The sequence below is a fragment of the Scyliorhinus canicula genome, chromosome 2, assembly GCF_902713615.1.
Source record: "Scyliorhinus canicula chromosome 2, sScyCan1.1, whole genome shotgun sequence".
NCBI classification, from domain to species: Eukaryota; Metazoa; Chordata; class Chondrichthyes; order Carcharhiniformes; family Scyliorhinidae; genus Scyliorhinus; species Scyliorhinus canicula.
The window spans coordinates 283922575-283939152 of NC_052147.1; the positions used below are offsets into that span (position 1 = coordinate 283922575).

At 52.6% G+C, this 16578-nt stretch overlaps 1 protein-coding gene across 3 annotated transcripts in view; it reads left to right on the forward strand.

The window, feature by feature from the left end:
- LOC119962211 (vimentin-like) overlaps positions 1-16578 on the forward strand; it is a 216909-nt gene that overhangs the window by 129141 nt on the left and 71190 nt on the right. For all 3 annotated transcript variants that reach the window (XM_038790185.1, XM_038790183.1, XM_038790184.1), the window contains one exon: positions 15940-16026. In XM_038790185.1, coding sequence (XP_038646113.1) covers positions 15940-16026 — 87 coding nt within the window. The remainder of the gene's footprint in view (positions 1-15939; positions 16027-16578) is intronic.

The window sequence follows — 16578 nt, forward strand, 5'->3', positions numbered from 1 at the left end:
GAGGCGGTCCACTTGTGCATTGGCACATGTGCCACGGGACAGGGCATCAGGAGGCTTGTTTAGCTTCCCGGGACGATACAGGATCTCGTAGTTATAGGTGGATAATTCGATCCTCCACCGCAAGATCTTATCGTTCTTTATCTTGCCCAGCTGTGCATTGTCGAACATGAAAGCTACTGACCGTTGGTCCGTGAGGAGGGTAAACCTGCCGGCCAGGTACTGCCTCCAATGTCGCACAGCTTCTACTATGGCCTGGGCCTCCTTCTCGACCGAGGAGTGGCGGATTTCGGAAGCATGGAGAGTACGCGAGAAGAAGGCCACAGGTCTGCCCGCTTGGTTGAGGGTGGCCGCCAGAGCTACGTCGGACGCGTCACTCTCGACTTGGAAGGGGAGGGACTCGTCGATGGCGCGCATCGTGGCCTTTGCGATATCCGCTTTGATGCGGCTGAAGGCCTGGCGGGCCTCCGTCGATAGGGGGAAAGTAGTTGTTTGGATAAGTGGACGGGCTTTGTCGGCGTAGTTGGGGACCCACTGAGCGTAGTAAGAGAAGAACTCGAGGCAGCGCTTCAGGGCCTTGGAGCAGTGAGGGAGGGGGAACTCCATAAGGGGGCGCATGCGTTCTGGGTCGGGGCCTATTACTGCATTTCGCACTATGTAGCCGAGGCTGGCTAGGCGGTCGGTGCTAAACACACATTTATCCTTGTTATACGTTAGGTTCAGGAGTTTTGCGGTCTGGAAGAATTTGCGGAGGTTGGTGTCGTGGTCCTGCTGATCGTGGCCGCAGATGGTGACATTATTGAGATACGGGAATGTTGCCCGTAAACCTTATCGGTCGACTATTTGGTCCATCTCTCGCTGAAAGACCGAGACCCAGTTTGTGACACCGAAGGGAACCCTTAAGAAGTGATAGAGTCGCCCATCCGCCTCGAACACAGTGTACTTGCGATCACCCGCGCGGATGGGGAGCTGGTGGTAGGCGGACTTTAGGTCTACCGTGGAGAAGACCTTGTACTGCGCGATCCTGTTGACCAGGTCAGATATATGGGGTAGGGGGTATGCATCCAGTTGTGTAAACCTGTTGATGGTCTGGCTGTAATCGATGACCATCCTGTTCTTGTCCCCGGTCTTTACCACCACAACTTGAGCTCTCCAGGGCTGTTGCTAGCTTCGATGAACCCTTCCCTCAGAAGCCGCTGGACCTCGGACCTGATGAACGTCCGGTCCTGGGCACTGTACCGTCTGCTCCTGGTGGCGACGGGTTTGCAATTCGGGGTGAGGTTTGCAAACAGGGAGGGGGGGGGGTCAACTTTGAGGGTCGCGAGGCTGCAGACAGTGAGAGGGGGTACAGGACCTCCGAATTTAAACGTTAGACTCTGAAGATTACACTGAAAATCCAACCCTCGGAGTGTGGCCGCACAGAGGTGGGGGAGGACGTAGAGCCTGTAATTCCTGAACTCCCTTACCTGGACCGTGAGGTTCGCTACACAATACCCTTTTATTTCAACTGAATGGCCAGGGAGATTTTTTGATTGACGGGGTGGACAGGAAGAGAACAGTGCCTTACATCAGGGTGTATAAAGCTCTCCGTGCTCCCAGAGTCGTGCAGACAGGACGTCTCGTGCCCGTTGATCAATACCATCGTCGTTGCTGTGGAAAGAGTGCGGGGTCGAGACTGGTCCAGGGTCACCGATGCCAACCGTGGCAGGAGTTCAGAGTCATCATCGGGCGGTGTGTAGTCACCCGCGCTGAGGTCCTTGGAGCCAGTCCAAGATGGCGGTGTCCACTGGTCGCACATGGCTGAGGGTGGACAAAATGGCGGTGCCCTTCCCCCGCACGTGGCGTCGGCAGAGCAAGATGGTGGTGTCCGGAGGCCCCACTGGGGGAGGAAGGTGGCGATGTTCATGGGCCGCACGGGACCCGTGGAGAGGGTTGGAGCGGCGATCCGCACTCGCCGTCCGGGACTGCAGCAACCGCCCGGGCCTGGCAGACCGCCATGAAGTGGCCCTTTTTGCCGCACCCCTTACTATGCAGTGGGGACTGCATACCCGCAACAAAAGCGTCCTGGATCAATAGTTCTGTATGTTGGTTAGCCAAAACTTGTGGGCAGCTGCAGTTCCTCCCTAGCACGAGGAGCGCACGATAGAACTCGTCTAGTGACTCACCAGGGCTCTGCAGCCTCGTTGCCAGTAGGTGCCGGACGTAGACTTGGTTTACTGGGCGGATATAATGTCATTTGAGAAGTTCCATTGCGGAATCGTAGTCAGTAGCGTCCTCGATGAGCGTGTAGATGTCCGGGCCAACTCTCGAGTGCAAGATCTGCAGTTTCTGCTCCCTCGTAGGTGTGCTTTCTGCCGTGCCGAGGTAGTCATTGAAACATGCTAACCAGTGCTTAAAGGTTGCTGCTGCATTAGCCGCGTGGGGGCTGAGTTGTAGACTCTCCGGCTCAATGCGGAGCTCCATCCTTTAAAATCTTGTCTATTAAATTGATGCACTATCAATTGACCACAGAAGCGAGGTTGTAGTCCGAACTGAAGGCTTTAATAGGCAAGATGTTTCCCCAGCAGCTCAGGTACAGGAAGGAAGCTGTAGGGAATACACGGGCTCTTATGGTCCCGGGTCCTTACTGGGCGGAGCTACCTTACAACTCTAACCAATGGGTGACTAGTGTTACGTACCATCGGGCCAATGAGCAGCGAGCCTTCTCCACCAATGGTGTCTCGGCATTGCTAGGTACCGTAGTACCTCTAGTCATACTAGCATAGGTAGGTGGATTGGCCATGATAAATTGCCCCTCAATTGAAAAGAAAGAATTGGGTACTCTAAATGTATTTTAAAAATGATTCCACCAGTGGGAAATGGCCAGAAAATCCTGCCAATAAGATTGTGAAGAGACTTGATAGGACAGATATCACAAGGATATTTCCACTTGTGGAGGAAGCTAGAACTAGGGACATAATTTAAGGACAAGAGGTCTCTCCCCTAAGATTGAGATAATGATTTATTTTTCTCTCAAGGGAATTTTGTAGATGTGGAATTCTCCTCTAGAGGGCAATGGAGGCTGGATCATTGAATTTACTCATGACTGAGTTAGACAGATTTTTACAGTAGTCCCCCGTTATACCGCGCTCCGCAATACCGCGGTTCGCGATATACCGCGGGGGAGCTTATGGACCCCAACTGTCAGTTGTGTCAATTTCAGCGGCCGGCTGATTGTTTCAGTGAGAGAGCAGCTTCCCTCTCCGGATCAAAGTGAGCCGGCCGCTGAAATTGATACTGCCCGCTGCTCTCTCCCTCCAATCCAACTTTTAAGTTTTAATGTTTCTGATTGGAGGGAGAGAGCAGCCGGCAGTGTCAATTTCAGCGGCCGGCTCACTTTGATGCGGAGAGGGAAGCTGCTCTCTCACTGAAGCAATCAGCCGGCCGCTGAAATTGACACTGCCGGTTGCTCTCTCCCTCCAATCAGAAACATTAAAACTTAAAAGTTGGATTGGAGGGAGAGAGCCGGCAGTGTCAATTTCAGCGGCCGGCTGATTGTTTCAGTGAGAGAGCAGCTTCCCTCTCCGGATCAAAGTGAGCCGGCCGCTGAAATTGACACTGTTTTAATTAGATCCACGATGGGGGTTTTAAATTTATTTAAAAATCTATGCTAGCGCTTCCCATTGTGAGTCTACGGGGGTCTGACCTCTCCCCCCGCCCCCGTAGACTCTCAATGGGAAGCGCTAGCATAGATTTTAAAATAAATTTAAAACCCCCATCCTGGATATCCGCGGCTCGGTTGCAACGCGGGTGGCTGTCTTGGACCCCAACACCCGCGTTATAAAGGGGGACTACTGTATCAACAAAGGAGTCCAGGGTTATGGGGACAGACAGGAATTGAGACCACAATATACTATGCTAGATCAACACATTTTGAATTTAGCAGAATTAAACTAAATGATTGTGACCTCCCCTGTTACAGGCTACATTTCTCTTCCGGGAGTCTCAGTGTACCTCCGGCTAGAGAAGGAAGAAGTCCTGTTTTAACTCCTTTTCTGAAATCTCTGGGGCGGGATTCTCAGTCCCGCCAGCCCCATTTTCCGGCACAGGGCAGCCCAGCAGGCAATGGGGCAGCACTGTGGCACAGTGGTTAGCACTGTTGCCTCACAGCTCCAAGGTCCCGGGTTCAATTCTAGCTTTGGGTGACTGTGCGGAGTCTACACGTTCTCCCCGTGTCTGCGTGGGCTTCCTCCGGGTGCTTCAGTTTCCTCCCACTCCAGAGAAGTGCAGGTTGGATTGGATTTATTGTCACGTGTACCGATGTACAGTGAAAAATATTGTTCTGCGAGTAGCTCAAACAGATCATTCCATACATGAAAAGCAAATACATCGGGGAGGGGGGCATGGTAGCACAGTGGTTGCTTCACAGCTCCAAGGTTCGATTTCCGGCTTGGGTCACTGTGTGGAGTTTGCACTTTCTCCCCGTGTCTGCGTGGGTTTCCTCCGGGTGCTCCGGTTTCCTCTCATAGTCCAAAAATGTGCGGGTTAGGTGGATTGGGGTTACTGGGTTACGGGGATAGAGTGGGGGTGTGTGCTTAGGTAAGGTGCGTTTTCCAAGAACCAGTGCAGACTCGAATGACCTCCTTCTGCACTGTAGATTCTATGATAATAGGGCAAACATAAAATACACAATGTATATACATAGGCACAGGCATCGGGTGAAGCATACAGGGGTGCAATGTTCTGTTGATATGCCGACGATGGATCACTATTCTGTCATCTTAACAAAGAACATGAGACTTGGATTTAAACAAAAACTGTTTATTGCTAACTATTACTACTAAAGGGTTATTACAATGTCTAAGATAGAAACAGTGGCAACTAATGGTCTAAGACTAACTAACACTAAGAAACTACAGAGGTACCATCAGATCTGACTGCTATGCACTCCAGACAAAGACCGTCTGCTTAAAAAAAGGTCCATCCGAGTCCTGGGACTCCGTACTCGCCCCACCTACTGGCCGGATGCTAGAACTACAACAGTAAAACATATAACTTACAATACACATGCAGATCCTAGATCATAGAACTTACAGTAAGAAGTCTTACAACACCTGGTTAAAGTCCAACAGGTTTGTTTCGAATCACTAGCTTTTGGAGCACTGCTCCTTCACCTGAGGAAGTGACCCAGCGGGGAATCGAACCTGGGGCCCTGGCGCTGTGAAGCAACACTGCTATCCACTTGTGCTACTGTGCTGCCCCGTGTTTAGGAGTCTGGTTAGGTGGATTGGCCATGCTGAATTGCCCTTTAGTGTCCAAAAGGTTAGGTGGGGTTACTGGGATAGGATGCTCTTTCCAAGGGCTGATGCAAACTTGATGGACTGAATGGCCTCCTTCTGCACTGTAAATTCTATGATTCTGATTCTCTGTTCCTGCAGTGGGTTTCCTATTGTGGGCCATCCCGCGCCGTTGGGAAATGCGCAGGTTTGGGTGAACTGCCGATGGGGCGGAGGACCCTGCTAACAGAGAATCCCACAGCTGGCCTTTGAGATGGGAACCTCTGCACGTAAATGCCTGTTTAACTAAAGACTCCTGCAATTCTATTTCTTTTTTTTTTTTAATAAACATTTTATTAAGGCATTTATGGTTTTATAACAACAAAAGATATAAATACAAATGTCAAATGTAAACATAACACCCCCTAACCAACCATACCCCGCCAACATAGCTTAAACAAGTAATCCCCAAGTCCCTCCATCTCTTCTCGCTGATCCCGCCTAAACTAAACTAACTCCCCTGCCCCACTAATTCTCTAAACCCCCCCCCCCCCTTTATTGTATCTGCTGACAGTTTAGTTTGCCCCGAAGAAGTTGATAAACAGCTGCCACCTCTGGACGAACCCTAACACTGATCCTCTCAGGGCAAACTTAATTTTCTCAAGCCTGAGAAACCCAGCCATGTTGCTAACCCAAGCCCCCGATTTTGGGGGCTCCGAGTCCCTCCACGCTAATACGATCCATCTCAGGGGCTGGTTTAGCACACTGGGCTAAATAACTGGCTTGTAATGCAGAACAAGGCAGCAACGCGGGTTCAGTTCCTGTACCGGCCTCCCCGAACAGGCGGCGGAATGTGGCGACTAGGGGCTTTTCACAGTAACTTCATTGTAACCTACTTGTGACAATAAGGGATTATTATTGTTAAGAATGACTGGCAGGTCAGTGCACATGGTTCCCCGTCCCTCAGAATAACTGGCAGCTCGGGACTACCAGTGGCGGCATGTAGGAGGAGGTCGCATGTTGGATGGCTCCTGTTCGAGGGTTGATTTTTTTAGAATTTAATACCCGGTCCCATGGGAAATCTTTTGTTAAATAAGTGCAGGAAGACATAAGGATGAAAAATCTCCAAAACCCAAAGGAAAGCTGCCGTGAAGAAGGGGGCGAGTGAAGGTTCGCCATTGAGTGTAAGGGTCAGCTCAGCAACTGGAAGGATGGTGGAGGCTGGGTTGCTGGCCGGGGCCACACTGTTCACGGCAGAAACGATGACCGAGGTGATGGTTGTGGAATTTGAAAAACAGTTTGCTGAGCACGTGGAGGTGATGAGAAAGTAGATAATGGCAGCATTGAACGTGCTGGTGAAGGAGACAGAAAAAGCACCCCCGGCAGCGCTGCCCGACACGGAGCGCGCTCTGCAAGGCCTGCGGGAAGAAAGGACATTTCGCTGCTGTGTGCCAGGCCCTCTCGATCGCCACTGTAACCAGGCCCATTGTCCTTGCAACCCTCACGTGCGACCCGTGGGCGCCTCCATCTCTGCCCCCGCAACCCATGTGCAGCCGGTGGGCGCCGCCATGTTGCTTGCCTCAAGACACGTGCGGCCCGTGGGCAACGCCATCTTCCCCCCGTCAAGCCTCGTGCGGCCCATGGGCGCCGCCATCTTTAACACCGTGCGCCCCATGGGCGTCGCCATCTTCCCCGTCTCAGGACCCCTGCTCGTCGGACACCTCATTGGGCCGCTCATCGCCTGCAACCGCCGCCGACCAGCCAGGGGCCTTCCAACACCAGCCGTGCCTCACTTCCATCACGATTGGCCAGTCCCGACCGCACACCCTCGCAACCGCGTCGAGGACAGTGAAGGTCGATGGGCACAAGACATCATGCCTCCTTGACCCCGGGAGCACTGAGAGCTTCATCCACCGTAAGGTGCTGCTCCCTCGAGGTACACCCCATTAACCAGAAAATCTCCCTGGCCTCCGGGGTACTGCACCGCCACTCTCACTATCCAGGGCTTAGAGTTCAGCGGCTTCCGGCTCTACATCCTACCCAACCTCTGCGCTGCCTTGCTACTCGGCCTGGACTTCCAGTGCAACCTCCAGAGTCTAACGCTGAAATTTGGCGGGCCCCTACCACCCCTTACTGTCTGCGGTCTCACGACCCTTAAGGTCGACCCGCCTTCTCTGTTTGCAAACCTCATCCCAGATTGCAAACCCGTCACCACCAGGAGCAGACGGTACAGCGCCCAGGACAGGACCTTCATCAGGTCTGAGGTCCAGCGGCTGCTACAGGAAAGCATTATCGAGGCCAGCAACAGCCCCTGGAGGGCCCAAGTGGTAGTTGTGAAAACTGGGCAGAAAAACAGAATGGTCGTTGACTACAGTCAGACCATCAGTCGCTACACGCAGCTCGACGCGTACCCCCTGCCACGCATATCTGATATGGTCCGTCAGATTGCACACTACCGGGTCTTCTCGACAGTGGACTTGAAATCTGCCTACCATCAGCTCCCCATTCGCAAGGGGTACACCCCCGTACACCACCTTTGAAACGGACGTCCGCCTTTACCACTTCCTTAGGGTTCCCTTCGACGTCACTAACGGAGTCTCGGTCTTCCAACGGGAGATGGACTGAATGGTTGACCGGTACGGACTGCAGGCTACCTTCCCGTACCCGGATAACGTCACTATCTGTGGCCACGACCAGCAGGACCACGATGCTAACCTTTCCAAATTTCTCCACACCGCCAAACTGCTCAACCTAACCTACAACAAGGAGAAGTGCGTGTTCAGCACCAAACGCTTAGCCATCCTTGGCTTGTGGTTCAAAATGGAGTTCTGGGGCCCGACCCTGATCGCATGCGCCCCCTCATGGAACTCCCTCTTCCCCACTGCCCCAAGACCCTCAAACGATGCCTGGGGTTCTTCTCGTACTACGCCCAATGGGTCCCTAACTATGCGGACAAGGCCCGCCCACTCATTCACTCCACCGTTTTCCCACTGACGGCCGAAGCCCACCAGGCCTTCAACAGTCTCAAGGGCGACATTGCTAAGGCTGCGATGCACGTGGTTGACAAGACACTCCCCTTCCAAGTCGAGAGCGATGCTTCAGGCATCGCTCTGGCCGTCACCCTCAACCAGGCAGGCAGGCCCGTGGCATTCTTTTCATGCACCCTCCATGCCTCCGAAATTCGGCACTCCTCCATCGAGAAGGAGGCCCAAGCCGTAGTAGAAGCTGTACGGCATTGGAGGCATTACCTGGCCGGCAGGAGATTCACTCTCCTCACTGACCAACGGTCGGTTGCCTTCATGTTCACCAACATGCAGCGGGGCAAGATCAAATGATAAAACTTTGAGGTGGACGATCGAGCTCTCCACCTACAATTACGAGATTTTGTACCGCCCCGGTGTGCTCAATGAGCCCCCCGATGCCCTATCCCGAGGTACATGTACCAGTGCACAAGTGGACCGACTCCAGACCCTATACGACGATCTCTGTCACCCAGGGGTCACCCGGTTTTTTCACTTCATAGAGGCCCGCAATCTGCCCTACTCCATTGTGGAGGTCAGGGCTATCACCAGAGACTGCCAGGTCTGCGCGGAGTGTAAACCGCACTTCTGCCGGCCAGACCGAGCGCACCTAGTGAAGGCCTCCAGCCCCTTTGAACGCCTCAGCGTGGATTTCAAAGGGCCCCTCCCCTCCACCGACCGAAACACGCACTTCCTTAACGTTGTTGACGTATACTCCAGATTCCCCTTCGTCGTCCCATGCCCCGATATGACGTCTGCCACCGTCTTCAAAGCCCTCAACACCATCTTCGCTCTGTTCGGTTTCACCGCCTACATCCACAGCGACCGGGGATCCTCATTTATGAGCGATGAGCTGCGCCAGTACCAGCTACAACACCCGGGGAAACGGGCAGGTGGAGCGGGGGAATGGGATCGTCTGGAAGGCCGTCCAGCTGGCCCTACGGTCCAAGAATCTCCCAGTCTCCCGCTGGCAAGAGGTCCTCTCCGACGATGTTCACTCCATTCGGTCGCTCCTTTGCACTGCAACTAATGAAACCCCCCATGAACGTCTCTTTGCCTTCTCCAGAAAGTCCACCTCCGGGGTTTCGCTTCCAACGTGACTGGCAGCTCCAGGACCCGTTGGGTCCGCTCCACGTGCGACTCCACAAGGCGGACCCATTAGTTGAGAGGGTACAGCTACTCCATGTGAACCCGCAGTATGCCTACGTAGCCCAGCCCGACGGCCGTCAATACACAGTCTCCCTCAGGAACTTGGCACCAGCTGGGTCCCCGCCCCGGCGCCACCCTTCCTCCCCCCAGCGCACCTCACAGCCCCCACTCCAGGACGATCTGTCCTCCACTTGGTCCCACCTGGGGATGAAGATAGGTCGACACACTCCCGGAGTCACCGGCTACTGAACCGACGCCTGCATCGCCCCGGGACTGCTGCGCTCACAACAGACGATCAAGGCGCCCAATTGTCTGAATTTGTAAACTTTTCCTACAATGTTAACCTATGCATGTAAATAGTCTTCCACCACACCCATAGAACATAGAACAGTACAGCACAGAACAGGCCCTTCGGCCCTCGATGTTGTGCCGAGCAATGATCACCCTACTTAAACCCACGTAACCCGTAACCCAACAATCCCCCAATTAACCTTACACTACGGGCAATTTAGCATGGCCAATCCACCTAACCCGCACATCTTTGGACTGTGGGAGGAAACCGGAGCACCCGGAGGAAACCCACGCACACACGGGGAGGACGTGCAGACTCCACACAGACAGTGACCCAGCCGGGAATCGAACCTGGGACCCTGGAGCTGTGAAGCATTGATGCTAACCACCATGCTACCGTGAGGCCCCTGGACTCTTTTTTTTAACAGGGGGTGAATGTGGTAGTCACCACTGTTGTATATATATCACATATGAGGTGTAATACGGTAAGGCTCCTGTACTACAGGTACGGGGGTATCTCTGCCTGCTGGGTCTGCCCAGTAGGCGGAGTATAAATGTGTGGGCTCTCCGAGCTGCATCCATTTCGGCAGCAGCTGCAGGAGGCTACACGTCTCTGCATAATAAAGCCTCGATTATGCTCTAATCTCGTCTCGTCGTAATTGATAGTACATCACCCTCCCACTCCATGAGCTCTTTAAAGACCTTCCCTTCCCCCACACCCGTTTTTGAACCTACCTTGTCCTGTATCCCCTGTGGCGGTAGAAGCGGAAAGATCGAAACGTGACTTTGGACAAAGTCCCTCACCTGCAGATAGCGAAACCCATTCCCACCCGGCAATTCAATCTCCTCCTCCAAATCCTCAAAACAAGGAAAGCTGCCATTAATAAACAGATCTCCCAGTCTCGCAATACCAGCTCTCTGCCACCTCTGAAACCCCCCTTCCAATCTCCCCGAGAGAAACCAGTGATTGCCACAAATTGGAGCCACACCGATGCTCCTTCCACTCCCATATGCTTCCGCCACTGTCACCAAACTCTCAAAGCCGCCAACACCACCGGGCTTGTGGAGTACCGGGCTGGTGAGAACGGCAGAGTTACCAGTGCTGCTAAACTTGTACCCCTACATGATGCTGCCTCTACCCGACCCATCCCCCACTACCCACTTCCTGATCATACCTATATTTGCCATCCAGTAGTAATTCCTAAAGTTCGGTGGTGTCATTGGGAGTGTCCATGTAAGAAATGTTTTTGTCTTATCACATGGCTTCAGTGATGTCATTGTGTGGGTGGAGCTGGGTGTGGCTCTGGGTTTCTACTTATGTTTTGGTTTGGGCTTATTTTGGTGGCTCTTGAGTTTTTTGCTTTTGTTTTCACATTTGGCTGCTGTATTCAGGCAGACAAGTATCTTGGACACTCTGCATTCAGAGTGGGCTCCGTGTCCAGAGTGGGCACCGTGTCCGGAGTGGGCCCTCAGTGTCCGGACTGGGCCCTCAATGTCCGGACTGGGCCCTCAGTGGCCGGTGTGGGCACCGTGTCCAGAGTGGGCCCTCAGTGTCCAGAGTGGGCCCTCAGTGTCCGGACTGGGCCCTCAGTGTCCGTCTGGGCCCTCAGTGTCCGGAGTGGGCCCTCAGTGTCCGGACTGGGCCCTCAGTGGCCGGTGTGGGCTCTCTCTCAGTGTCCGGAGTGGGCTCTCAGTGTCCGGAGTGGGCCCTCAGTGTCCGGAGTGGGCCCTCAGTGTCCGGAGTGGGCTCTCAGTGTCCGGAGTGGGCCCTCAGTGTCCGGAGTGGGCCCTCAGTGTCCGGAGTGGGCTCTCAGTGTCCCGAGTGGGCCCTCAGTGTCCGGAGTGGGCCCTCAGTGTCCAGAGTGGGCTCTCAGTGTCCGGAGTGGGCCCTCAGTGTCCCGAGTGGGCTCTCAGTGTCCGGAGTGGGCCCTCAGTGTCCGGAGTGGGCTCTCAGTGTCCAATGTGGGCTCTCAGTGTCCGGAGTGGGCCATTAGTGTCCGGAGTGGGCCCTCCGTGTCCAAATGGGCCCTCAGTGTCCGGAGTGGGCCCTTAGTGTCCGGAGTGGGCCCTCAGTGTCCAGATGGGCCCTCAGTGTCCGGAGTGGGCCCTCAGTGTCCAAATGGGCCCTCAGTGTCCGGAGTGGGCTCTCAGTGTCCGGAGTGTACTCTCAGTGTCCGGAGTGGGCCCTCAGTGTCCGGAGTGGGCCCTCAGTGTCCGGAGTGTACTCTCAGTGTCCGGAGTGGGCCCTCAGTGTCCGGAGTGGGCCCTCAGTGTCCGGAGTGAGCCCTCAGTGTCCGGAGTGGCTCTCTATCTGCATTTTAAAAGCTGTTTCCAGATTACCTGATAACGTGAAAATAAATAATTGCTTTCTGGAAGGAATTCAAACCTGCTGTCTGGAAAAGGAAATAATAATCACTTATTGTCACGAGTAGGCTTCAATGAAGTTACTGTGAAAAGCCCCTAGTTGCCACATTCCGGTGCCTGTTCAAGGAGGCCGGTACGGGAATTGAACCCACACTGCTGGCCTTGTTCTGCATTACAAGCCATCTGTTTAGCCCACTGTGCTAAATCAGCCCCTGCAAGAGTGTATACCAGGTCTTGAGTGCTGTGTGCTGGGCCACACCGTTGAAAAGGGTTTTCTGGTTTCTGGGATCCTGTTATTAAATTGGAACAGCTTAAGGGGGAAATTTATTAAGGGTTACACATAGAGTACTGTGGCTGTGTGGAGTATATATGTTGGTAGTTAATATGAATGCTTACTGTGTGTGCTTGTAAAAATGTTAACTAAATTCGTAGAATAAATTTGTTTTTGATTAAAAGTGCTTAAGGCCTCTGTTGAATAACACCTGAAAGGCAGCCCCTGGTGCTCATTGTAACCAAAATAAATGAACAGTTGTAGGTCAAGTGAACTCCATAATATACTTTGGAGTTGTCTAACCCTGGCCCATAACAGGTAGGGCTAAACGCCCCCCCCCCCCCCCCCCCGGCCCCCCACATCGCCTCTGGTCCAACAGCACTTTCCTTACTCGCGGGGTTTTACCCGCCCATACAAACCCAGAGATCACATCATTAGCCTGCTTAAAAAAGGCCTTTGGTATAAAAATGGGGAGACACTGGAAAACAAACAAAAATCTCAGGGGAACCGTCATCTTTACGGTCTGTACCCTCCCCACCAGTGACAATGGAAGCATATCCCACCTCCGAAAGTCCTCCTTCATTTGCTCAACTAACTGGGCCAGAATTCATTTATGTAATCTCTCCCATCCCCGTGCCACCTGGATTCCCAAGTTTTGAAAACTCCCTCCCACCACTTTGAACGGCAACTACCCCAGCCTCCTCTCTTGCCCCCTCACCTAGATCACAAAAACCTCACTTTTCCCCATATTCAATTTATATTCCGAGAACCGGCCAAATTCCCATAAGATCCGCATAATCTCTCCCATCCCCCCTAACGGGTCAGAAATATACAGGAGTAGGTTGTCTGCATACAACAAGACCTTGTGCTCCTCCCCCCGGACTAGCCCCTTCTAGTCCTTTGACGCTCTCAGCGCCATCGCCAATGCCTCTATAGCCAAGGCAAACAACAGTGGGGAGAGTGGACATCCCTGCTTTGTCCCCCGGTGTAGTCTAAAGTAGTCCAAACTCACCCGGTTCGTCCGCACACTCGCCACCGGCCCCTGGTACAGCAACCAGACCCAGTCTACAAAGCCCTGCCCAAACCCAAACCGCCCATAAATACTCTCACTCTACCACGATGAAAGCCTTCTCCGCATCCACAGTGACCATGACATTCAAGAGCCTCCTGACGTTGGCCATTAACTGTCTGCCTTTGACAATCCCATTTGGTCCTCCCCTATCACCCCTGGTACACAATCCTCCATTCTCGAGGCCAAAATCTTGGCCAGCAATTTGGTGTCAACATTTAGTTGGGAGATTGGTCTGTATGACCCACATTGTTCTGGGTCCTTATCCCGCTTCAGGATCAATGACATCGAAACCTGTGACATTTTGGGGGGAAGAACACCCCACTCCCTTGCCTCATTAAATAACCTCACCAACAGCGGACCCAGCACCCCAGAAAACTTCTTATAAAATTCCACTGGGTAACCGTCCTGTCCCAGGGCCTTGCCTGACTGCATGACCTCCAATCCCTCTACGACTTCCACAATCCTGATCGGGACACCCAGCCACTCCACCAACCCTTCCTCCACCTTCGGAAACTCCAAACCCTCTAAGAATTGCCTCATCTCCTCCACCCCAGCAGGGGGCTCCGACTCAACCAACTGTAAAATTCCTTGAACACCTCAGTCGCCCTCGCTGGGTCCAAGACCGTGCTCCCTCCTCTATCCTTCACTCTTCCTATCTCCCTGGCCACCTCCCTTTTCCTGAGCTGGTGTGCTAGCATCCTACTGGCCTTCTCCCCATGCTCATATACCACCCCTCTCGCCTTCCTCAACTGCCCTACCGCCTTCCCTGTGGATATCAGCCCAAACTCCATCTGCAGTTTCTGCTGCTCCTTCAACAGTCCCTCCTTTGTCAGCAGAACAACTCTCTCCCCCCCCCCCCCCCCCCATAACAATATAACAATCCCAACCCCCCTCAACAAACTGATCACTTATTCACCCCCCCCCTGCGCTTCCGCGAGCTAGCCCGCCCAGCCAGCCTGGTAGCTCCCGCCCATGGTGCCAAGCATCCAACCCCCCACTGATCTCCCTACCCCCGCTCGAACATACATCTGCAAACATTACAATCCCCAACAAACACAAAGAGGAAAATTTCACCGACCATCCCCCAATAAGAACAACGTTAACCCGTATACAAAACTGAGCAACGGCCTAAAACCTAGTGCAAAACGACACATATAAAACCCAAAAAGAAATTAAGAACACAGCTACTCGCCCCCAAGTTCAATGTCCTCCATTACCTGCCAGTCCCCTGTCCTTAACAAAGTTCATCGCCTCATCTGGCGATCCCAAATAAAGTTCTTGGCCCTCAAATGTGACCCACAAACTATCTGGGTACAGCAAGCCGAACTTCACCCCTTTCTTAAAGAGGGCCGATTTCACTTTATTGAAACTCGCCCTTCTTTTGGCCAGATCCGCACCCAAGTCCTGCTAAATACACAGCTCTGTATCTTCCCATTTGCAGCTCCTTGTCTGTTTGGCCCACCTCAAGATCTGTTCCTTGTTCAGGAACTGGTGCATGGGTACCACCATTACCCTCGGCAGCTCGTTCTTCAATGACTTTCTCATCAGCGCTCTGTGCGCCCTGTCCATCTCCAAGGGCCGGGTAAACGCACCTTCCCCCAGCAGCTTCTCAAACATCCTGCATCCGATACCTCGCTGCCCTCTGGGAGGCCAACGATACTCAGGTTCTGCCTGCGCGACCTGTTCTCCAGATCCTCCACTTTCTCTTGCAGCCGTTCCTGGTGTTCCTTTATCAGCCCCATCTCCACTGCCATCGCGGCCAGCTAACCATCATGCTGAGCAACCACCTCTGCCACCTTCTTAATCGCCTGGCCCTGGGCTTCCAATCTCTGTCCCACACGGTCAATCCCCATCGTAATCGAATCCAGTTTTTCTTTTCTTTGCTGATCAAAGCTCTCCTGGAGAAAGTCCACCAGCTGCTCTGTTGACCACTGGGCCGGCAGTTTGGGTCCCTGACCCTCCACCATATTCTTCTGCGCCGCAGACCCCACTCCCTTCTTCGACCAACGATCTCTCCTTTTCAGACCACTTCTCGTCCACGAATCCATACACTGGTGGGGAATCCTAACCCTCTACCTCACCGATCTCCTGTTTTCTCGATCAAATCCCCCATAAATCAGGGAAAAGGTCCCAAAGGTCCACCACGAGCGGTAGCTACCAAATAAGCGACCACTTATTCCATGGCCGCCATCAGAAGTCTCCTGCAATCCTATTTCTACCCCCATACTTTGAATCAACCCCAATGAACTAGCTGTCCAAAACCTAACACAACTTGGAAAAGTAAATAGGCTGATTACTGACGGGCTACCCGTCACTTGTGGATTACCCACAAAGGATTCATTTGATCATATCAGTGCAAATCGCTATGAAATATACTCAGTGGCTCTGATATTTCAGACTTTCTTTTTTTACAAGTAGAAAAACTTAACAGTTAAGTAAAAGTCATTAGCATTCAAGCTAATTATAAAGGATAATATGTTTTCATGTATGGCGCATAATTTACTCTTGTTGCATTCACAGTTTGAGGAAGCAAACACTACTGCACTACAAAATGCAAAGAAGGAACTTGATTGCTATCGCAAAGAAGCGAATGAGCTAAAATTGAAAGTAAGTATCTTGTCAGGTGGAATTCTGTGGTGTATCCATTTTGTGTTGTTGAGGCTACTGCTTCGTGTCACCCCTCTCCCACTCATGAAATGTCAAGTAATTGCGAAAATTTTTACCCACAATTTATTAATCGATCACAGTGTCACTTTGGTTGCTTAATGGAGTCTCCCTCCCCTTAATCTTTTGAATACTATTTACCAATATGTCTGCCAAGTGTCAACTGCAGCTTCTTGGATAGCACTTGTGTCTCTGAGTCAGGAATTTGTACCTGCAAAAACTTGAGTACGTAACCTACACCAGGCTCGTCCAATCTTTTTGCGTGGCGGGGGAGGTACATTTCCAATTTCTTTCTCACTCAAGGGGCGATGAGAGAATTTGAGAAAGATAAGAGCCATAAATTTCCAGGCAGCTCTCCACTGGCTGCCAGCAGGATCTTCCGGTCCCACCCAAGCCAATGGCAATTTGAGTCGACTTTGGCGGGAATGCAACACCGTGCCGACAGGAAGAGGCGGAAAATCCCACCCAAGGTTTGGTACAACATTAAACTGAATT